Here is a 23,662-nt window from a genome sequence, read left to right on the forward strand (position 1 = left end):
AGACTGAGTGGTGCAGAGTACGTACCCAAATGTCCTCCCTCGTGCACCCCCGGAAGAAGCTCTGGGCGAAACGCGTGTCGGGGCGCACGAGGGAGGACACTTGGGTACGCACTCTGCACCACTCAGTGCATTACTTCTTCTTGGGTACATTTTCTTGCTATAAAAGCCTCAAAAATATTGTTAAAAAATGTATCGCTATTACAATGCTCACCTGTACACTATTCCATGGTATGGAGTACATTTCAATGGTATATAACCCACAAAAAACTTGTTCAAAATGTATCAGTATTATATTGCTCATCCATACGGTATTACGTCTTCTTGGCTACATTTCGTTGCTATAAAAGCCTAAAAAAAATTGTTCAAAATGTGTCGTACTATACTGCTTCTCCATAGAGTATTACATATTCTTAGGTACATTCATTCGTATATTACCCTCTAAAAAACTTGTAAAAAAATTGACTGTGGGTATAAATTGCAGATTTGGTGCATTTTTGTCACATTTTTTCTGCGCGGATTTGTGACAAAAACCTGAAGCAAAACCTGATACCAGCAAAGCAAATAAGAAGCTTAAAGTATCATGCACCCATTGAATATTTTTGACTTGCAGATTTGGTGCAGAAAATAATCTGCAGCATGTCAATTCTCTGTGCATTTTTTAAAGGGCAAAAAAAGCACCAAAAACGCGTGTTTTTGCAGCTGCGTTTTTTCTGCCAAGAGATGCAGAAATGGTGTAGAAATTGTACTCAGCCTGTGCACATATCCTTATCGGTATTATATTGCTCACCCATAGTCTATTCCATGGTCTGGAGTACATTTCCTTGGTATATAATCCTCAAAAGTGCATAGCCTTTATGAGTCTAGGAGTACCTATACATGACAACTTTAACAGAGTGTGAATGAGGCCCTCCTTTATGTCTAATACCGCGTGCATCTGAGTACCTCCGAGACCCTTATTTTCGGCAGTTCTTGCTTCCTTCATAAATGAAACTGAAATGTATTATTTTTTTAATAAAAAATCAATTTTGGTTTACTTAAATTATATATTTTTTTACATCCTTTTAAAGTTTTGCCTTATATACAAGTCGTTATACGGGAAAAAATGTTTCTTAGCATGTAACAATGATTCTTCAAAGGAGCCGAACAGATCTGGTACATCCTCTCATTTTGGATTAGGTTGTCCTGTTTAATTTTGTGAACTTCTTCAAATGCTTACATGCTTCTGCACTTTTGATTATTGATGTTTGGTACAGTTGTGCTCAAAAGTTTACATACACTGGCAGATTTTTTGCTTTATTGGCCTTTTTCAGAGAATATGAATGCTAACACCAAAACTTTTTCTCCACTCATGGTTAGTGGTTGGGTGAAGCTATTTAATGTCAAACTACTGTGTTTTCTCTTTTAAAATCATAATGACAACCCTAAACATCCAAATTACCCTGATCAAAAGTTTATACACCATTTTTCGAATTACCGTGTATTGCCCCCTCTAACATTAATGACAGCTTGAAGTCTTTTGTGGTAGTTATGTATGAGGTTCTTTATTTTCTCAGATGGTAAAGCTATCTTCTCCTCTTGGCAAAAAGACTCCAGTTCCTGTAAATTCCTGGGCTGTCTAGCATGAATTGCGCGCTTGAGATCTCCCCAGAGTGGCTCAATGATATTGAGGTCAGGAGACTGAGATGGCCACTCCAGAACCTTCAGTTTGTTCTGCTGTAGCCAATGACAAGTCAACTTGGTCTTGTGTTTTGGATCATTGTCATGTTGGAATGTTTACGTATGTCCCATGCGCAGCTTCCGGGCTGATTGCAAATTTGCCTCCAGTATTTGCTGACAATGTGCTGCATTTATATTTCCTTCACCTTTGACCAAGTTTCCTGTGCCTTTGTAGCTCACACATCCCCAAAACATCAGCGATCCACCTCCATGCTTTACAGTAGGAATGGTGTTCCTTCATCATAGGCCTTGTTGACCTTTCTCCAAATGTAACATTTATGGTTGTGGCCAAAAAGTTCAATTTTGGTTTCATCACTCCAAATTACCTTGTTCCATAAGTTTTGAGTCTTGTCTCTGTGCTGTTTTGCGTATTTAGGTGAGACACTTTGTGGCATTTGAGCAGTAATGGCTTTCTTCTGGCGACTTGACCATGCAACCCATTTTTCTTCAAGTGCCTCCTTATTGTATATCTTGAAACAGCCACACCGCTAGTTTTCAGAGAGCCTAGTATTTCAGCTGATGTTATTTGTGGGTTTTTCTTTGCATCCCAAAAAAATTTCCTGGCAGTTGTGTACAACATTTTTGTTGATCTACCTGATGGTGGTTTTGTTTTTACAGAGCCTCTGATTTTCCAGTTGTTAATCAACATTTGAACGCTGCTGACTGGCATTATCAATTCCTTGGATATCTTTCTGTATCCCTTTCCTGTTTTATACAGTGCAGCTACCTTTTCCCATAGATCCATTGACAATTCTTTTGCTTTCCCCATGACTCACAATCCAGAAATGTCAGTGGCTGGATGAAAGATGCAAAAGTCTGTCTGTATCCCAGAAACTCACTCAGCTTTTATGCACACACACTATTTACAATAAACAGGTCAAAAGTGAGGATGTTACCTTTAGTAGCCATTTAAACCCATTTGTGTCAACTTCAGTGCAAGTTATCAGGCCAAAATCACCAGGGTATGTGAACTTTTGAGCAGGGTCATTTGGATGTTTTGTGTTGTCATTATGATTTCAAAAGAGAAAACACAGTAGTTTGACAATAAATGGCTTCACCCGACCACTAACAATGAGTGGAGGAAAAGTTTTGGTGTTATCATTCATATTCTCTCAAAAAAGGCCAAGAAAGCAAAAATTCTGTTGGGGTATGTAAACTTTTGCGCACAACTGTATAAAAGTGAAAATCTAATGCAATGCTATACACTGGAAACTATTTTTCTGAATTGTTTTAATAACTATAACAATTTAAATTGTGTGAAGCTAAAATAATCTTGAGTCAATGCCAAGACTGTAATTAGAGGGAAGATTCCTAATGCCATGCAACAAATAATCCTCTTTGACACCTGACAACTAATTCAGCAGATTGATCACTACACTAAAAAATGTAAATGATTAACAGATTTCCATTGAGTTTAGTGCTAAATTTTTAATGGGAATGTGCAATCAGAAAATGTCTGATACGTTACGTAAAAAAAATCTGAAATCTTGCAGTTATCTCTTTGGCCTCTAAGCCTAATAATACGCTGATACTTCCTATTTTGTAGAGAACATTTCCAACAATCATTACAGACAAGATTACAATGACAGATATTACTTCTGGATATAATATAATAATCTTTATTTTTATATAGCGCTAACATATTCCGCAGCGCTCTACAAGTTGCACACATCATCACTGTCCCCGTTGGGGCTCACAATCTAAGTTCCCTATCAGTACGTCTTTAGAATGTGGGAGGAAACCGGAGAACCTGGAGGAAACCCACGCAAACACGGAGAGAACATACAAACTCTTTGCAGATGTTGTCCTTGGTGGGATTTGAACCCAGGACCCCAGCGCTGCAAGGCTACAGTGCTATCCACTGCGCCACCGTGCTGCCCAGTCATAGATAATCCCCAGTCATTTTTACTAAATTTGACAAGCGGGTTTGGCCATGCCCTGTCCCGGCTCCTCTACAGCTTTGACCATTTTGGCAGAGCTTCTTCAAGCTGGCATTAAAACGCCTACACTTTTGCACAACTCTGCATTGTTTGCGACACTTCAGATCATTTTACACCAATTTTCTGGTGTAAAAGCTTTGCCGAATATTCCTTATTATGCTCTGGAATTACAGGGTGTAAAATAAAGATAGTAATAAATAGTCACCTATCTGCTCAGCAGACTGCCATCCTCACTGCATACCATCTGGTCCTTTCCATTTCTTCATTTTCCCTTTCCCCATTGTGCACATCCTCTTCGACATCTGCTCTCCAAGCCGTGGTTTTCTACTCAACTTGGCCTCAGACAACCCTGCGTGATGTAATATGTTGTAACATCATGACATCACTATGTGCACCATGATGCGCAGTGACATCAGAGATCTTTTTGAGCTGGAATCCAGAGTTTGGAGTGAAGAGGTTTGCATGTGATGGGGGAAGGGGATATGAGGACTGGACAGCGGGTTATGTGGATTGCAGGCCAGGTGAGAGGTTAGGCGAATTTTATTTTTGCCGAGTCTGTGTAGAGCGAATTGCAAGAAATCTGTTTCCTGAAAAAAACAATTAAAATTCAAGGAGAATTTAATTCTGCTCATCTTTAGTTTTTACACTCCATTATATTTTTTCCCAAACATGTCTCCCTACTATTTCTTAGTGGTCCCCTATATGCCTCCTTAGCAGTCACTTATCTACAAAATCAGCAGGACAGTCAATGACTGGTACAATTAGGGAAATATTGCATGGTGTATTCTTTTTCTGTTGATTGACTTCAGAATGTCTTTGATCGTCTTACATAGAAGCAGGATAAAAGGAATGATTGTAATCCAGCATCAAAAAAAATATTTAAAACGACGATCTTTATTCAACAATTGCCTCCATAAAATCAATTATAAAATAAAAAAATAGAAATAAATTATAGTCTCGGACTGGTAACAGTCCTTAGTCATAGAAGTCCATAGACTATGATTTATTTTATAGGGGCTTTTTGCTTTAAATTATTTTATGCAGACAATTGTCTAATAAAAATTCTCTTTTAAATATTTTTTGCGGTCCTGGATTACAATTATTCCTAATTAATCTGTCACTACTTGAGGACAACGGTCTAGATGTTCCTTGCATCGCACAAAGTCCTATTTTTTTATTTTCCGTATTGGTAGTGAGCTGATTTGTTTTCTTCTTCTTTGTCTATTATATAGAGGCAGGCTATATATTGGCCACATCTATATGTCAGTATCGGATATCTGTCAGGCCAGTATCCTAAGGCTTGTTGCCTGATAGTGACTGTGTATAAGTCGTGCTCTTAAGGATTTCTGTATGTTATATTGTTTTTTTTTGTGAGTTTGTCTGTCAAGTCAAGGACCATCTCTAGTATCACCATTTTTATTTTTCAAAATTCTCATTATTTTATTATCAAAAGTTCCTAATACACTAATGGGCCCTCTTTTTATTGATGACAGTTCCCTTAATCTTGGTTGGTCTCTTTTTGGGGAATGAATAATTGAGTTCTGTTTGCCATCATCACAGTTTTATGGGCTAGAATTGACCCCACATATGCATTACCTGATGTTTGGAATCTGCAAAAGAGGAGTAGTTTCATATAATCCTAAAATAATGATAATTTGGTATTTCCTATTCTAGACTAGTGGAATGTTGATTTTCCAAGTTCACCACATAATTTATGACCATTGGTACCTGCACCTGTTGGAGAGGACAGGGAGCTTCTGACAATGATGCTTCTTAGATTTGGGGGCTGCCTAAAACACAGTAGTTGAGGATCTGGAAAAATGGATTGTAATCAGGCATCTTTTTGTAGTAAATGTTGTCATTTCCGTGCAGCTCCTCTTAGCACCTCCAGATTTGGATTGTAGGTGACTAATAGAGCTGCCCGGTTATTTTCTTCTTTAGCTTTGTAATGTAGCAGGTGATTCCTTGATATTCTGGTGTCTCTTGTGATTTGTTTTTCCATTGTTCTTGGATGGTAGCGCTGATTCAAAAAGGTCTTTCTAATGCCACCAAGGTGTTCATCTCTATCCATTGGATTGGAACATATACGATTGTATCTGATGGCTTGGATGTAGACAATAGAGTTTATGTGTTTTGGATGGAAACTGTCCCATTTAAGGTATGTTGGACAGTCGATTGGCTTCTGATACAGGGATGTCTCTTTCATTGTTCTGCAGCTTAATGATGGTGTCCATAAAGTTAACTTCAGTGCAGGAGTAGTTGAGTGTTAAGTTGATGGTAGAATGAAATTGATTAAACTGTTCATGGAACGTCTTTAGCTGTGGCTCAGACTCCGTCCAGATGATTAAAATATCATCAATGTAGCGGTAGTTGGCCAGAGGCCTGATGGGACATGAGGACAAAAAGTCACTTTCAAGCTTGGCCATGAAAAGATTTGCATACTGTGGGGCCATTTTACTTCCCATTGCTGTGCCAGTCTCCTGTATATACAGTATATCTTGTTGTCAAATTCAAAGTAATTGTGGGTGACGATGAATTTTATAAATTTCACCACAGAATCAGCATCAGTCCCTGTGTTTACCATGAAGAATTTGCAGGCATTTAATCCATCCTGGTGTGGGATATTAGAGTACAAAGATTCCACTTCCATGGTGGCCAGGATGGTTCCTTCTGGTAGAAGACCTATTGCTGCTAGTTTATTCAATAGGTCAGTTGTGTCCTGAATAAAGCTGGGTGTATCCTTTACCAGGGGTTTAAGAATACCCTCTACCATCCAGATATCTGCTCAGTAACGGTGCCCACACATGAAATAATTGGTCTTCCTGGGTTTCCAGATTTGTGGATTTTGGGAAGCATGTAGAATGTCCCTGTTCTTGGACTTTCTGGTATCAGGTCATCGGCTCTTGTGGATTTGTCATGCAGACAAGATACCAACTTGTTTAGTTCCTCGTAATAATCCTGTGTAGGATCTGACTCCAATTTTTTGTAGTAGCGTGTGTCCATAAATTGTCTGTTTGCTTCCTTCATATAGTCTGATGTGTTCATCATGACATTGCACCTCCCTTGTCAGCAGGTTTGATGATAATTTATTTGTTGGTTTTCAAAGACTGTATGGCCTTTCTCTCCTGGGCACTGATGTTGGATGCTTGTCTCCTGTTGGTGCCTATGATAGTGAATTTTATCAAATGTCTGAAGGAGTCTATATATTTATCCAAATGAGGGTTGCGTCCAGGTGGGGGTGTCCAGTTTGACCTCTTCTTGGTTGCTAGGATCCCTTTTCCTTCAGTCCGAGTGTTTTCTGAACCTTCTGTATCATTGAAATATTCCCTCAGGCGCAGTCTCCTGAAAAATTTTTCCATATCACTGGAGAGTTCAGTTTTATCCAGGGCCTTAGTGGGACAAAAGGAGAGTCCTCTAGAAAGCACGGCCAGCTCCACTTTGTTGGGTTTATAATCTGAGAGATTAATGACACAGTTACATGCTTTTGTCTCTAGAATGGAGTGGTTGTCCAAGTTTTCAGGTTTTGGACAGCATAAAGAATGGTGCCATCCTGTCTTCAGTTTTATTTATTTTGCCTGAAGCGACATCCCTCATTGCTCCCATACTTATTTTCACACATTTTGCCTTTATGATTTCATTAATACCTTGTTCCTCTATTATCCATTATTTCTTTCAGGATTTTAGTATTTTTCTTTGTACTGAGATCTCTCGGGCCGAAAGTTCAACTTGCAAATTACATTCTTGAGTTGCATTCAGCAGGGATCTCATGATGTTCAGAAGTAGCGTGTGTTCTGTAAGCTTTTGTCTAATTCTCATTGACAAGAGGACATTCTTCTACTATTCTCTTCTATTAAATTATGTGTACTGTAATTTATGTACAGATGTAATCAATATGGGAATATTCTGCTTGTTTTAGCTGAGGGTATTTTGCTCAATGACCCATGTTAATGATCATGCGCCCTTATAACCTGACAACCATGAAAATAAAGATGTCCAGAAGTAAAAAGGGGGCTGACAACACTCACTAAGCTGGATGCTCGGATAAAATTCTAGGGAACAAACTTCAAATGTTCACAGCATACATGAAAGCAAACCTCTTCTAATCTCGGGTGATGAGTTCAAAAAAGTCAAATTTTATTCCACAATAAAATAACATTTTGATCTATTGCAGGTCTTGACACTCGATAAAGACCTGCAATAGGTCGAAATGTTATTTGATGATGGAATAAAATTAGACTTTTTGGAACTCATCACCCGGGTTTAGACACTGTTTGCTTTCAATTTACACCATATAAATAATTCATGGCAGGCTGTAAGGACCTGTTCTCACTGCAGCAGATTCAAGTCTCTGCCTAGTGCTTCTGTGCGAACCCCCAAACAATGGGATTCAATGCACACCTGGCTGAAACATTGATTTGATTAAAGTAAATGGAATATGAAGTATACAGTTTGGGGTTCCATTTGTCCTTCTTTCAGGCAGTCTACATCTTTTCAAACAAATGTATTAATACGAGAGCCCAGGACATAGGTATGAACATACTGCAAGTGTGAATTCCTTTAGTTATTACAATATTAAATGTAATATTATTCTCCAAATACAATATTTTTGTATGCTAATGTTCCACAAAGTGCTGTCATGTAGTAGTAATGTGCTCATATGTGAGTGACAAGGAGGTAGAGGAGCGCAGATGGAGTAAGTTCTCTGAAAATCTCAGTGGGTATAATCACTGGCGGCATTGCTAACGGTCCTGCACTAAACCATGAAAGCGTCAATCTACTCTATACAGAATGTAAGAAGTACAGCTGCAGCGCTCTCTACTCTCGTCATTGCGGATGGGATCATGTACAGAGATGCCTACGGACATTTCAGACATTGATGCATATCAGTAGATCAGCACTTTGGGATTAAATTTTAACTCAGATAATATTAGCATTGTCTGGAAAAACCTTCTTCATAACAAAAATAATCAAATTTGCAGCAAAAGAACCACAAAAATTAAAGCGTACAGATGATAAATAATTCAATATGCCAAAATAGTGTGAGAAATATATTAACAAAATATGCAGATAGTCTTTTAAGAAGCACATACACAGCAATGAGGCAGATAGACTTGAAAAAAGTCACATCAAATATAATATTGGCCCGATCAGAACATAAGATACCGTAATACAAATTTCAGCCAGGTCCGGAGTGTCAACCAAAATTTGTATTATCTTATGGTTTGAGTGTTCTGATCATATATTCATTGTTTCTTAATTATGTCATGGTTACCTATGGTTATCAAATGATCACAGCTGGTCCAACTGATGTGGACTATCAATTGATATTGCCAAAAGAAGGTATGTGAAGCTTCGCTACTTCAAGGCCTGAGTGGTCACTCCCATTGTTTAAGAGTAAAAGTTGATCTATCTTCTAGTTAAGGCCTAATATGACATTGGATTGTGCTAGTGAGGCACCAACCCTTTTGCTGATTGTGCTTAAAATGTTATTGTATGTAATATTCTTACTTAATTTAAAAGATTGCATTTTTTCTTTTTTGCTCAGTCATGACAAAGCCTCTACTTGCGGAAGATCCTACTGGGACTAATGATTTTTTGCAGCACTGAGTGAATAAAAAACCTTTTAACACCATAACTAGCTAACTTATCTTTAGTCATATTTCTTCATTCATTTGTATTTTCGATTGATTAAAAAAAAATAGAATTTACAAAAAAAGATGAGAATTTCTAGACAAGAATTACTTTTTTTATGTCTTTAAATTTAACACCCCTGTATTAGTATCTGACTGCTTTCTTTTTTACAGGTTTTATTTGGGGAGAAATAAAAGAAATGTGGGATGGGGGATTCAATGAGTATGTTCATGACTGGTGGAACCTCATGGATTTTGCAATGAACTCCTTATACCTTGCAACCATCTCTCTTAAAATTGTTGCTTACGTGAAGGTAAGATTTATCCCGTACTGTACATTCAGTAAGATACAATCCTAGGGTTTCTTATAGAGATGAGCTAATCAATTTACAGGACCTTGGTCCAGTGACCATGTCAGTATTCCATGGTTGCCGGATGGGAGCCCTGTGAACTGCCTTCTACCTGCCGGCCTTATCTGATTATTAGTATGTCAGGTGCTACGTCACGCGTTTGTCACACAACAATGTTGGCATTGCATCGGGCCAACAAATCAAAGGAGGTTTCAAGGATTTTGGCTGGTAGTGGGCATCTGACAGGGTTATAGACATGGCCGCTGGACCAGGGTCCTGCAGATAGATTCATTTAAATCTAGTTTCTTATAATGGCTTAGTTTGTAAGGCTGGCAAATTTAGCAATGTATGTTGCTCTAATGAGGCAAAAATATAAAAAATTAAGTTAGCAACTATCTAAATGGCAAAGTCTTGCTAACAAATATTGGGGTATTATTTTGCATATACAACTTTTAAAGGGAATCTTTCAGTATGATCAACCCTATGGGCATGTAGGTCATGTCAACAAACAAATATAAATAGAAGACAAAATAAATGGCTATGCATATATTAGGTCCTCAGACTTTTATTGGGTATAATATGTGACAATGTAGAGCATTATCCAAATTTGTAGCCAAACATCAGTCCATTCCTAATAAGGTACTAATACACAGACTAGTAATATTAGATATTACTAGTGAATAGGGACATTTCCTTATTAGCAGTGACTGTGAGTGATAATGTTCGCGGTATCTAATCTCTCTCTCCCAGTATTAGACAACCTGTTACCTTGCTAGATGCCGGCCTTGTATTAAAAATGTAATATCAGTTACTAAGCTGGGCTGGGATTTTAATCTACTTGTTGTTGTGACCTTGTAAAGTGGGCATGCTGAGATAAGTCAAATTCAAAGCTCTTCAATGCAAGTAAACATGACATTTCCTGAGGCAGAAGGGCAATGCTACCATTGATTAAATTCACCATTTGGCAAAAGCCGTAGGACATTTTCTGTGTGACTCAACCTGGATAATTTACAGCTTGTTCCTGTATTTATTCCCTCAGTACAACGGCTCACGGCCAAGAGAGGAATGGGATATGTGGCACCCAACATTAATTGCCGAAGCACTCTTTGCAATATCCAACATCCTGAGCTCTTTGCGCCTCATCTCATTGTTCACTGCAAACTCCCATCTTGGCCCTCTACAGATTTCACTAGGACGGATGCTGCTGGACATTCTCAAATTCCTCTTTATCTACTGCTTGGTGCTTTTGGCTTTTGCCAATGGACTAAACCAACTTTACTTTTATTATGAGACCAGTGCCTCTGAGGAACCTAACAACTGCAAAGGAATACGCTGTGAAAAACAGAACAACGCCTTCTCCACGTAAGAGCCATCCTGTCCTCCCCATTTGTTTCTTATGATATGTTTCTATCATCATCTCTGCTGGCAATAATTCTTACACTATATTCTGACATTCCCGGGCTGCTCTTGATTTATGCTGGGGACAACTGGAAGTGGCTGGTTATGGAGCTTTAGGAAAACACAGCCATAAATCATTCTTCTGTACGCTAGGGACATGGAAACGTTTAACACTGACGTATAGATAGGACTTAACGCAGAATTAAAGAGAAAAAAATCAACTTTTAAACCAAATGAAACTGTATATAACTAATCTTTAACTACTTAGCAATAGATAATTTTGCGATTTTGTACTAGATTTTGTTTTATTTTTTCACCATTTTTAATACCACTATTAATGACAGTGGATAAAACATTCTTTATCCAAGAGGCTAAAAGAATACTATAGTCAGTCTATCATATTGCGCACATATATATTTAGAGAGATATCTTTAAGGTGCAAAATACAATTATCTACTGGTTGAAAAACATATCAAAACTTATGGAAGTAATGTTCTTTATGAGTAATACAGCATTTATACAACCTTTAAGAAAATTACAGCATTTACAAAACGTGAAAAAAGTATAGTAATTTAAATAATAAAATCTATTTGAAAAAAAAGGACTATATCTCAATAAAATATGTATAAACTTTATTAAGTAGCAATAAAAACCCTAAGCATGCACATAGTATAAAAATAACAATTGTGCAGGGCTCAACATCTAATACATCCCAAGTCCAAATAAATGCTAAAATAAAACACAACCTAAGAACACATTAGCCACTGGTAGAAAATTACCACATTGATCAAACTCAAGTCATAAAAAGCAATAAAGTAATGTAATTACAAGTTAGTAACTCACCTTAATACAGCCAAGTAGCCTGATCCCCCAGAGTTTTTGTTCTGTTTCGTCAGATAGATGTCCCTTGACAAGCCATCGCAGAATGAGCACTGTGGACAGGGGCACTCAGCCAAATAATAATGAGCAAATTGATTCTAAAAGAGCCATATTTGTTTCAAAGTTACCAAAATCCATGAAATCTTGCAAATACGAATTTTTGGGAAAACTATTTGAGCCTCTAGAGCAGAAGAGTGGGACATTATCTGCTGGATTTATTAGCTCTAGGAGTGGGTTAAAAACAGTAATACATCATACTCACCGCTGATCATCCAGTGCGATCTGGGAAGACGGGTTCCCTCTGCAGCTTATTTGATAAGCGCTATAGCTTGCCGAATAAGCCCTGACCTGATCAAATTCGTTCATCTCTAGTTATGGTACCTCGCACAGTCATATGGGGTGACATAGCCAAGGTTTGACGCATGCCATGATGCTGTAACGCAATGATGTCATAATGTCAAGGCCTAGTCACGCGAGAAGCACCAGTGCCTTAGAGAGTAGGAGGGTGGGAGAATAGCAGGCAGGTTGACAGGTGGAGTATGATATTTTTATTATTTTTAACCTCTTCTTGTAACATCCGTTTATTATGCTTTGGGGTTGGCAAAACTCAGAGCATAATAAACTGCTTTTTTAATGGCAATCGAGGTACATTAAACTTGTACTAACTAAATTCAATTCAAATTGAGCTTTCTGGTCAAATTTCAGCAAATCTGACAACATTTGAATTTCAGCAGATTCGTTCGTCTCTACCAAATAGCTTTTAGAGTTCTCTCATTTCGATGTGAAAGCTGTAGTTGCATGTCTTGCTTATACACTATATTTTGGTTGTAATCATTTAAATAATAGAAAACAATACACCCCACATCTCAACACCTCTTTCTCTAGCTCAGAAAGGACAGTGATGAATTCACATTAAAAGGGGTGATCTGGGGTGAAATTAACAGAATGCAGTGACTATGTGATAACTGAATCGTGACAGTGTGCCTTCTAAACACAGTCATGATTCATCTTTGTTTTGGGCGATTTGCACACCTGCTGTCATGTGATGACTGGACTGACCAGGTTTCAGTAGAAGAAAACTGAGAGAGACGTAGGAATCTAGTCAGCACAAGACTGCAGGTATGCAAATCGCTTACATGTAGTCACGTGACTTCCTACCCGGATGGGGAACACAGGGGAATTATGACAGTGTGCACATCAAGTACTGTCAATATTTGGCAGTCTGTGGAAAACCTGTCTAAAGATTACATAAAGATTCCTGCCAATAATTGTCTCAAGGGTGTCACACTCAGGGAGCCAGACTCTGTTCGCTACTGAGGACAGACAAGAAGTCCGGAACAGCTGTCTTTGGATAAGGATTTATTCCCTTGAATGTTGTAAGGCGTGATAAATCATCAGACATTGACTTATAGGAAAGTTACCTCTCCTAGGTTATACATGAGAGTTCATTCTGTGAAAAAGCTAATTTGCATACTTTTTTTGCCTATAGAAAACTGCAAACTAGACTCCGTATTCCATCTGTCTCTTTAGGAAGAACCAGTATTCCCCCCATGTGACTGTATTGCGGAAAAAAAACAAATTTTAAACTTTATTGCTGAAAATGAAGAAATTAGTAAAAGAAAATTACTATCTTAAAGGGCATCTGTCAGTAGGATCAACCCTCCTAAGCCATCAAAATGGACGTGTAGATGAAAGGAAGCTGAATAAAATTATACCTTTATATCTGCAATCTGATGTCTTATTCCACAAAAATCCATGTTTGTCTTAATATGTAAATGAGCTGCTAAGATCTATGAATTGGACACTGAACTCCCTGAAAATCTGTCTGCAGAACTTATTTTATATGAAATGGAGTATAACCAGTGTGATGTGTAATGGCCGCTCTCTGCTCTCCTGATCTCACTGCAGAGCTGTGTGTGAATATACCTGACACATCTGTAGGTTCCTCTCAGCTTCCATCTCACAGGCAGACAGGGCTGCAGTACAGCAGAGCTGTGAGAGATGCAGCAAATGTATTTATAAGGAGATAAAGTTCATTTCTACTGTTCTATATTAGTTATATGTCTCACAGTGATAATGCCACTTAATTAAAATAATCTCTGGAGGCAGATTCTCAGGGAGATCTATGTCCGGCCCATAGCACAGAAGAGCTCATTTACATATAAGAAAAACATGAATTCCTCTGGAACGAGACATCGGATCACAGATATCAAGGCATCAGCTTCCTATGACCTGCATGCCCATATAGACGGCTTAGAAGGGTTGATCTACTGACAGATTCTCTTTAAGCAATTTAGTATGATATTTCATATCCAGTTACAAACTGTCTTTATATAGTATGAATAGTAGAAAAAAAGACATATGTCCATCAAATTCATCTGAGGAATGTGAGAGGATAAACCTAAGTTGCATAGTTACAACCATAATGCATTAACCATTTATACTTAGCAGTGGGTATCAAACGAAGCAATAAAGAAATTAGTATTTCATTGTAAACCTGGTCACTGAATGGACACAATATCAGGATACTTTGCTGAGTAAAACCTAATAGTTTTGTATCATTCCATCCATTCAATCAGTACTGAAGGTCAATGCATTACATGTTCCCTCGCTGCTATGGCTCCACCGTATATCTATCGTGTCTCATATCTCACCCCTGCAAACACTGCAGAAGGCGAGCAGTTTATCAAAGCTTTTATAGACAGATGCTGATTTATTGCATCTAAACTGCTCATAGCCTCCTCATTTGTCTGACAAACTGCTACAATGTTAATAGAAATGACATTGCAGCCATTATCTATGTCTGCTGCATAGAATTTATTTTCAGATCTTCCACGGGAGGTTATCTGTAATCATAAATTGTTATCATGTATTGAAACAGTAGAATTAAAAAAAATTGGAGACCTTTCCTCCCCAAAATGCCGCACATTGCCGAGTCGCGAGGCACGCAGAGCCATGCTATCATGCCTACAGGTAAATTGGCCACCAATTTCCTGTTTTACTGTATTGGTCACGCTACACAAATAAGCACCCATTTATCCTGCCTGATCCCAGCCATTAAAGGACTAACCAACAGCTATTCACAGGCCGATTGGCAATCGGTTAACCCTTCAGTGCAAATGGACATAACTGTGCTGATGTGTGCAAGTGTGGCGGTAGCTCAGGAACTACCAGCTCCACTTGCTATTGTTTAACCATTTAGATACCACTGTCAATCACTGACAGCAGTATATAAAAGGAATAGTCCACCGGAGCTTGCATGCACCAGCTCCCATCAGCCCAATGGGCTCAATGGTCCAATCTAAGGGTGTCATGGGTTACCATGATATGGGGAGACCTGCTGAAGGCCCACATGTCTGCCATCTTAGTAGTCCAGTGAAGCCCAGCTTCAGGCGAGGCTTCACAGGAGACCACCATTTACACTATATATTGCAATACCCTTCCTTATCCAAGTTACATATGTAGAGATAATAAAACAACCATAAATGTGAAAGTCTTTAATTAACCTAAATGGTAAATGATGTACTGAGAAAATAATTCAAATACCAGAGTTGTGGATTTTTGGCAGCAGAACCTCTTTAAAAATACAATATAAAGTGATCATCATATGTAACCCAATTTGACATCAATAAAACGGTCAGCTTGGCATGCAAAAAGCAAGCCATCCCATTGTTCCATCGACAGGAAAATAAAAGCTAATGACTTGAAAAATGGCTACACAAACCTTAACACCTTCCCAACATGCACCGTATATACATAGTGCCGCGGGAGCTGCATTCCTAAAAACATCTGTGTATATACGGAGCCGTGATCATGCTGGCCCATGCTGAGTGCTGCCACATGATTGGGTGCGGGTGTCAGCTCTATGTGAAAGCTGACAACCTACAGAAATGCCCAAGATCGGTGGACGTTTAACCCCTCTGATGCAGCTGTCAATATTGGCAGCAACATCGAGGAGCATCGCAGAGGGAGTGAGATCCCTGTCTGCTTCCATCGGCACAACGTTATGCAATCATGTTGTGCCAATGGTCTCCATAGTGACCCTAGGCAGCAAGATGTCATGGGCTCCTTCATGGTCCTTCAGGGAAGGTGGCTTGTGAGTGCCTGCTAAGAGCAGGAGCTGATACGCCACCTACCTGCCTGCCAGACATTGCTGTGATGCTCTGCAGTGCAGAAGCATTGCAGAGTATCAGATCAGCGATCTGTCAGTATAAAGATGATGTCCCATAGTGGGACACTGTAAAAAAGTTTTTTAAAAGTTATTGAAAACTGGAAAACTTAAAAAAAATCCCAAATAAAGAACAAAACATAAATCAAAAAATATAAATCCAATAAATACATTTATTTGTGCAAAATAAAAACAAAAAAGTACACATATTTGGTCTTGCCATGGCCAAAATGACCCGACCTATAAAATTGTTACACTAGTTAACCCCTTTAGTTAACACTGTAAAAAAAAACGGAGTAAAAAAACTATGCATTATCATCATACTGCTTAATAAAAACTGCAATAAAACATGATCAAAACGTCATCTTATCCCACAAAAAAACAAGCCCCCATACAGCTCCATCAGCAGAAAAATAAAAAAGTTATAGCTCTCAAAAGAAAGCTGTGCAAACATAATAAAATATATAAAAACTATATATAAAAAATATTTATGTAAAAGCACCAAAACATCAAAAAATATATCAATGAGGGATCGCTGTAATAGTACTGACCCAAAGAATCAAGCTGCCTTATCAATTTTACCACCACACGCAGAACGGAATTAAAAAAAAGTATTCCTGAATTTTCTGGTTTTTGTTAATTCTGCCTCCGAAATCGGAATAGAAAGCAAAAAAAAAAAAGTCATGTGCCAAAAATCATACCAATAAAATTGTTAACTCGTCTTGCAAATAAGAAGCTATCTACTGACTCTGTGGGCCAAAATATGGAAAAATTATAGTTGTTTAAATACGGAGATGCAAAAACTAGTTTTCGCAATAAACAGCGTCTTTTAGTGTGTGACAGCAGCCAAACATAAAAACCCGTATAAATCTGGTATCGCTGTAATTGCACTTACCTGAAAAAATTAAGTCATCTAATCATTTATACCTGCAAAAAAAAAGCTGTCACATGACTCTGTGGGCCGAAGTATGGAAAAATGATAGTTGTCTAAATATGAGGATGCGCAATAAATAGCATCTTTTAGTGTGTGACAGCAGACAAAGATAAAAACACAATGTAAATCTGGTATCGCTGTAATCACACCGACTCAAAGAATAAAGTTGTCTAATCACTTATACCGCATGAGGAACTGTGTAAAAAATAAAACCAATTATTCACCTGCTGTCAATTTGTTCATTCTGCCTCCCAAAGATCGCAGTATGGCTCTGCACACATTTATATTGCGCTCTATGCTGCGCACTTACACCGGGATTTCCGTGTAAATCTCTGAAATATATGATTCAGATAGAGACACTGTGGATGCCGCAGGCCCTATGATCCAGCGGTGTACATCTTTTTAGGCGAGCATAAATGTGCGATCCACCACAGTTTTTTGCACTTCTGAAAAGGACACCACTGAAGAGAGGACAGATGGTCTCCAGAGTAACTCTGCTGCCTCATTATAGTGAACAAAAAGAAAACAAAAAGACGGTCACCTAGTCTAAGTAAAGATGTGTAAATTTTATTTAGTATCAAAAGATGATAAAATTACATATAGATTCAGGAAAGGGAAGGGATGGGTGCACAACACAGGCAAAAATGGCAAACATGGGGCACAGAAGGTGGTGGATTTGTAGCAGTGGTCATATTTTATAATTAAATCATAATCAACCTGTAATAAGGACACACTGCACAAATGGCCCACTATTTATCCCTCAATAGCCATAATATCTAGACCATGTGGTCATTTGTGCAAAAAAAAAGAGGTACAAACACCTACTGCCTGTGCAGCAAAGGGAAATCGGCACATATATGCAGAAATCACAATGTGGGCAATAATAGCCCAAGTTGCACCATTATCAATAATCACATATTGAACATGTATAACTTGAAGATGCACACAATGATGGTACAGGTCCACAGGACCTCATTATAGTGAATTGATCCCTCAGGGGTTTCATCTGTCACATCACTCAGAGATTTAGATGGAAACTTCAAAGTGTTCAGCGTAGAGCGCCACATAAATGTGATCCTAAACGTTATGTAAAATGTTCCCAATAAAAGCTTCAGCTCAATCCACAAAAAAGCAAGTCTCCTCTCAGGTCCATCATCTGTTAACGGAAACATAAGGGGCATCCAGGTTGCTAGCAATACAAAGGTTCTAGAAAGGTGCTATGGCACCTCACTCTTCAAAATAAAAAACAAGTGAATTCTGAGTTCCAAAATTCAAATCCCCCCTCTCCCTTCTGAGCCCCACAGTGTGCCTTAAACCACATTTAGGGTCCACATGTTTGACATTTCTGTAGCAATAAGAGCCCACCTAATTTACGGATGCGTGTCTCCAGAAGCGAATACATTATACTAGCCCCTACAATGTATGGGCACTACAATAGTAGATTAGCAATTTTCACTCAGCAACATCCACTGCTGCTTGTTTCTGGAAAACACTTATGGAGTCAAAATCGTCACTACATCTGTAGATAAATTCCCAAAGGGGTATAATTTCCAAAATGGGGTCACTTGAGGGAGGATTCTGCTTTACTAGCACTTAGGGGCTCTGTATATGGAGTCCGCAAACTATTCTAGGAAAATCTGCGCTCCAGGAGGCAAATAGCACTCCTTCCCTCCCGAGTCTCACAGTGTGGCTAAGCAGTACTGTACAGCCACATATGGGGTATTTCTACATACAGCAGAAATTGCTGGACAAATTTTGGTGCCATTTTTAGCCATTTCCCAGTGTGAAAATGTACAATTTGGGGCTAACACACAATCTTGATGGTAAAATTTTAATTATTTTTTTCTTCACTGCCCAATGATATAAAATTCTGTGTCACACCTATGATCACTGCACCCCTATATGAATTCATTGAGAGGTTTACTTTGTGAAATGTGGTCAATTATAGAGAGTACTAGATTGTGGCCCGATTCTAACGCATCGGGTATTCTAGAATATGCATGTCCCAGTAGTATATGGACAATGATGATTCCAGAATTCGCGGCAGACTGTGCCCGTCGCTGGTTGGTCGAGACAACCTTTATGACATCATCGTCGCCATGGCAACCATTATGACATCTACGTCGATACTGTGCCCGTCGCTGAATCAGAAACGTGGGATTTCTATGTCCTTTATGACATCATCGTCGCTGTGCACATTGATGATTGGTCGAGGCCTGGCGGCCTCGACCAATCAGAGACGCGGGATGTCTACGTCCTTTATGACATCATCGTCAACGAGTCATCGTCGACTAGTCTAGACTACTAGTCTAGTCTACTGGCTAGTCTACTACTAGTCTACTACTACTGGCCAGTCTAGTGTAGTCTGGCTTTTTTATGTTTCTTTTGGAGTAATAGCTTCTTACTGGCAGAGTAGCCTTTCAGCCCATGTTGATACAGTACTAGTCATCGACGATGTCAACTAGTAGATTGTGGCCCGATTCTAACGCATCGGGTATTCTAGAATATGCGTGTCCCCGTAGCATATGGACAATGATGATTCCAGAATTTGCGGCAGATTGTGCCCGTCGCTGATTGGTCGAGGCAACCTTTATGACATCATCGTCGCCATGGCAACCATTATGACATCTACGTTGATACTGTGCCCGTCGCTGAATCAGAAATGTGGGATTTATACGTCCTTTATGACATCATCATCGCTGTGCCCGTCGCTGATTGGTCGAGGCCTGGCGGCCTCGACCAATCAGAGACGCGGGATTTCCTGGACAGACAGACAGAAAGACAGACAGACAGACAGACAGAGATGGAAAAACCCTTAGACAATTATATATATAGATTGCTGGTCTGGCACCTCAGGGGCTCTACCAATGTGACATGGCACCATCAAACCAGTCAGCAAAATCTGAACTCCAATATGGCACTTCTTCTCTTCTGAGCTTTGCACTGTGCCTTAAAAGTACTTTTTGACCTCATATGGGGTATCGGTGTACTCAGGAGAAATTGCACAACAAATGTTTATGTCCATTTTCTCCTGTTATGCTTCTGAAATGCAAACTTATGGGCTAAAAAACATTTTTGTGGGAAGAATTACATTTTTTTATTTTCACTGCTCAACGTTATAAACTTCTATGAAGCACCTGGGTGTTCAAGGTGTTCACTACACATCTAGATAAGTTCTCTGAGGGGTCTAGTTTCCAAAGTTATGTGAATTGTGGAGAGTTTCCACTGTTTAGGTACATCAGGGCCTCTCCAAATGCAACATAGCTTCCGTTAATTATGCCAGCAAATTTTACATTCAAAAAGTCAAATGGCTCTCTTTCTCTTCCGCCCCTGTCGTGCATGCAAACAGTGGTTTTCCTCCACATATTGGGAATCGGTGTGCTGAGGAGAAATTGCACAACAAACTGTATGGTCCATTTTCTCTTTTTATCTTTGTGAAAGTAAAACAAATTGGATCTAAAAGGAAAAATTTTAGGAACAAAAAGTTAAATGTTTATTTTTTAATTCCACATTCCATTAATTCATGTGAAGCACCTGAAGGGTTAATAAACTTCTTCTGGAATGTGAGGTGGGCCCAAAAAAAATGGTTTTGTAAATTTTGTAGTAAAAACAAGATATCACTTGTCAACTTTGAACCCCTCTAACTTCCTAACGAAAAAAAAAAAAAATTTAAAAATTGTGCTGATATAAAGTAGACATGTGGGGAATGTTACATATTAACTATTTTATGTGACATATCTCTGACTTAGGGGTATAAAAATTACTTAGAAAATTGAAAAATTTTCAAAATTTTCACCAAATTTCCGATTTTTTCACAAATAAACATAAGTCATATTAAAGAAATTTTACCACTACCATGAAGTACAATATGTAATGAAAAAATATTCTCAGAATCAGTGGAATCTATTGAAGCATTCTAGAGTTATTATCTTACAAAGTGGTGCTGGATCTAGTTGGATAAACACGTGGGTAGGCTGCGCTGCTGGAGTTAATCAATTCTTGAGAAAAGATGATGAGAAAAAGGCTTTTAATTCACGATGCGTTGCGTCTATTTCAAGTGAGAAAAAAAAGAAATGTGCCATTTGTTTTTGTCGCTTGAAAAAGACGCAATGCGTTGTGAATTAAAAGCCTTTTTCTCATCATCTTTTCTCAAGACTTGATTCACAGCACAAGAATAGCCCAACCATGTGTTTATCCAACTGGATCCAATATCTCCTGGAGGATTTATCCACCAGCCATGGGGCAGCAGCAGCTATTTTTCTTCATGCCTACACAGGAGTTGTGCGCTCTGTTTCCAATTGGTAGATTTACACATAGAGTGATACTGGCCATAATTGAAGAAATTGGCCTAGTCAGGAAGGTGAAAACGGACTTCAGGGCGAAGCACTTAAAATTGATTTTCAGCCATTTAAATAAAAGAGATATAAATGTTTATTGTCCAAAATTGTAGTGCCCTGTAGAATCCATGGTCACTTTTACCATACAATGAATGCCGAAAAAAATAAAAACCAAAGAACAATTGTGGATTTGCATTTTTTTCACCATTTAATCCCACTTGTAAATTTTTGGCCTGTTTTTCAGTCCATTATATGATAAAATGAATGGTGTTATTCAAAACTACAAATTGTTCTGCAAATAAACAAGGCCTTAGATATCTTTCGGTGAAAAAAAGGAAAACATAATGGATTTTGGATGAATAAGAGGAAAGAAACAAAAATACAAAAATGAAAAATTGCTGGCATGTTAAAACCCTGCTGTTCTGTTGGTCAAAAATGACCGACTTTGAACTTCAATATTCTTTAAAATATTCAAGATGCGGCTCTGAAACCCGTGGCCGACCGACCCATCCTCATTTAAGTCAATCAACCACAAGTTTCAGAACCGCATCTTGAACACCCCAAAAAATACCAAAGTTCAAAATAGGTCTCCCCGGACCGAACAGAACAGCAGGGTTTTAAAGGGTTATAGTCTCTTTCGACAAGACAATCAAATTCTGTGTGTGCAAAATCACCGTTAATGTGATCAATTTACCAAACCTTGTCCACAAATTGTTGTTCAATTAACACCTCAAGCCTGTCTATTTATGATGTGGTCTTTCACTATGGCTTTAACTCTTTATAAAGAGTGAAATCTATGGCAAATTCATAACAAATCACCAACTTATGAAAATGTTACTGTGGATTCAGCACAGATTCATTTCACTTAATCTACATGTAATGTGAATGTTCCCTAAGGCTGGTGCTATATGGTGACAGCAGTGACACGGGTCGACATTTTGTGACTTGCATGTGTTGATCGCTGTACCGTTGGTACTGTAATGTGACTATATTCACCTGTGCTATGATGTGATGTAACTGCAGTATAGTGATCTTTGGCAATACGACCTATGTCTTAATTTTCAGAGCATAAAATGACCTTTGCTTGGCACTATATCTTTCAATTACTCTAAGCATATCTGCTTTTGATAGGCCACTTCAGGGACTGTTATGACTAGATATATTATGCACAAATCATTCTCAAATAAGAATGAATAATATTGATAAAGTAATAAAAAATGTAACTAGGAAATTAAAGACAAATAGCTATGTCCCTGAAGACTTGGAATCCGTCCCCAGTGCAATTAAGAACCTGTATCCAGCGCTTACAGCAGAGAGCGCTTTATCATTGGAGAACGCCTTTAGGGCGCTCGAGAGAAAGGCATGTGCTGGATTAAAAGTAAACTTGTGCAAGAACTCTTATGATAAAACCACAAATGTTTGCCCTCAACCTAACTCTGATAGATTTTAGATTAGATTTATGGTAACAGTGACATATTATTGGATATCACTAAGGCTATGACTTTTTGAAGACTGTGTGGCACCTGTGTCTGTAGCGCCGCCAAATGCCTGCATGTGTGATATACTTATAAGTGTACTGCCAGCAGTGGTTAGGGCTGGTTTTTCTGCTTGGAAAAACTGCATCCACACATTTTACCTGATTTCTTACTAGAAGATTGTGCACTTTTGCCTGAACCGGGAAGTGTGCATGATCCCTCAGGGAGGAGGAGGTGCTTCTGAGAGGTTGCAATGTGCAAAGCAGTGAAGAGGTAGAAACGTGGAGGTCCGCAGGCAAAGGAGATGAACGTGCTAAACTGAAAGACTCCTTGGTTTTCATATAACAAGCAGTAGGTGCTTCTGCCCAGGAGCTCAGCAGTGCATAGAATCAGGGAAACTGCAGAAGAGAAAGTGTTTTCCACTGGATTTGAGATGCCTGCTTGTTGGAAGGGATCATGGATCCAGTAACTGTTTACCTTGGACCCTTGAAATTGTTTACCAGAGGTATAATTAGCAGCAGGAAGACTATTCTACGTCACGGTAGAGAAACTGAACTCTCACCATGCAATCCTGACCAAAACCCTGTATGTGAATTGTATGGAAGCTCCTGGAGCCATTTGCAGAACTTCAGGAAAAGATACAAACTGATCATTACCCTGTGTAATGCTGATAATTCTCTGCTGCATCATTCCTGCTCCAACTCCCCTAGGAGCCAGCCCAAGTTGGGAAGGTGTTAATCATCTGGCACTGTCCATCACCACCTAACTCCCAGGGACCTTCATCAGTGCCCGCGCCATACCAGGCCCAACATTCCAGCTGGCGTCATGAACCTTT

The 23,662-nt window shown here is 38.8% G+C and overlaps 1 protein-coding gene across 1 annotated transcript in view; it reads left to right on the plus strand.

Annotated features, from left to right (window-relative positions):
- Window positions 1-23,662, plus strand: part of TRPC5 (transient receptor potential cation channel subfamily C member 5) — a 499,839-nt gene that overhangs the window by 428,331 nt on the left and 47,846 nt on the right. Inside the window, exons 5-6 of the mRNA XM_069747115.1 lie at window positions 9,461-9,600; window positions 10,676-10,998. Coding sequence (XP_069603216.1) covers window positions 9,461-9,600; window positions 10,676-10,998 — 463 coding nt within the window. The remainder of the gene's footprint in view (window positions 1-9,460; window positions 9,601-10,675; window positions 10,999-23,662) is intronic.

This window comes from Ranitomeya imitator, chromosome 2 (assembly GCF_032444005.1).
Source record: "Ranitomeya imitator isolate aRanImi1 chromosome 2, aRanImi1.pri, whole genome shotgun sequence".
Classification (NCBI taxonomy): Eukaryota; Metazoa; Chordata; class Amphibia; order Anura; family Dendrobatidae; genus Ranitomeya; species Ranitomeya imitator.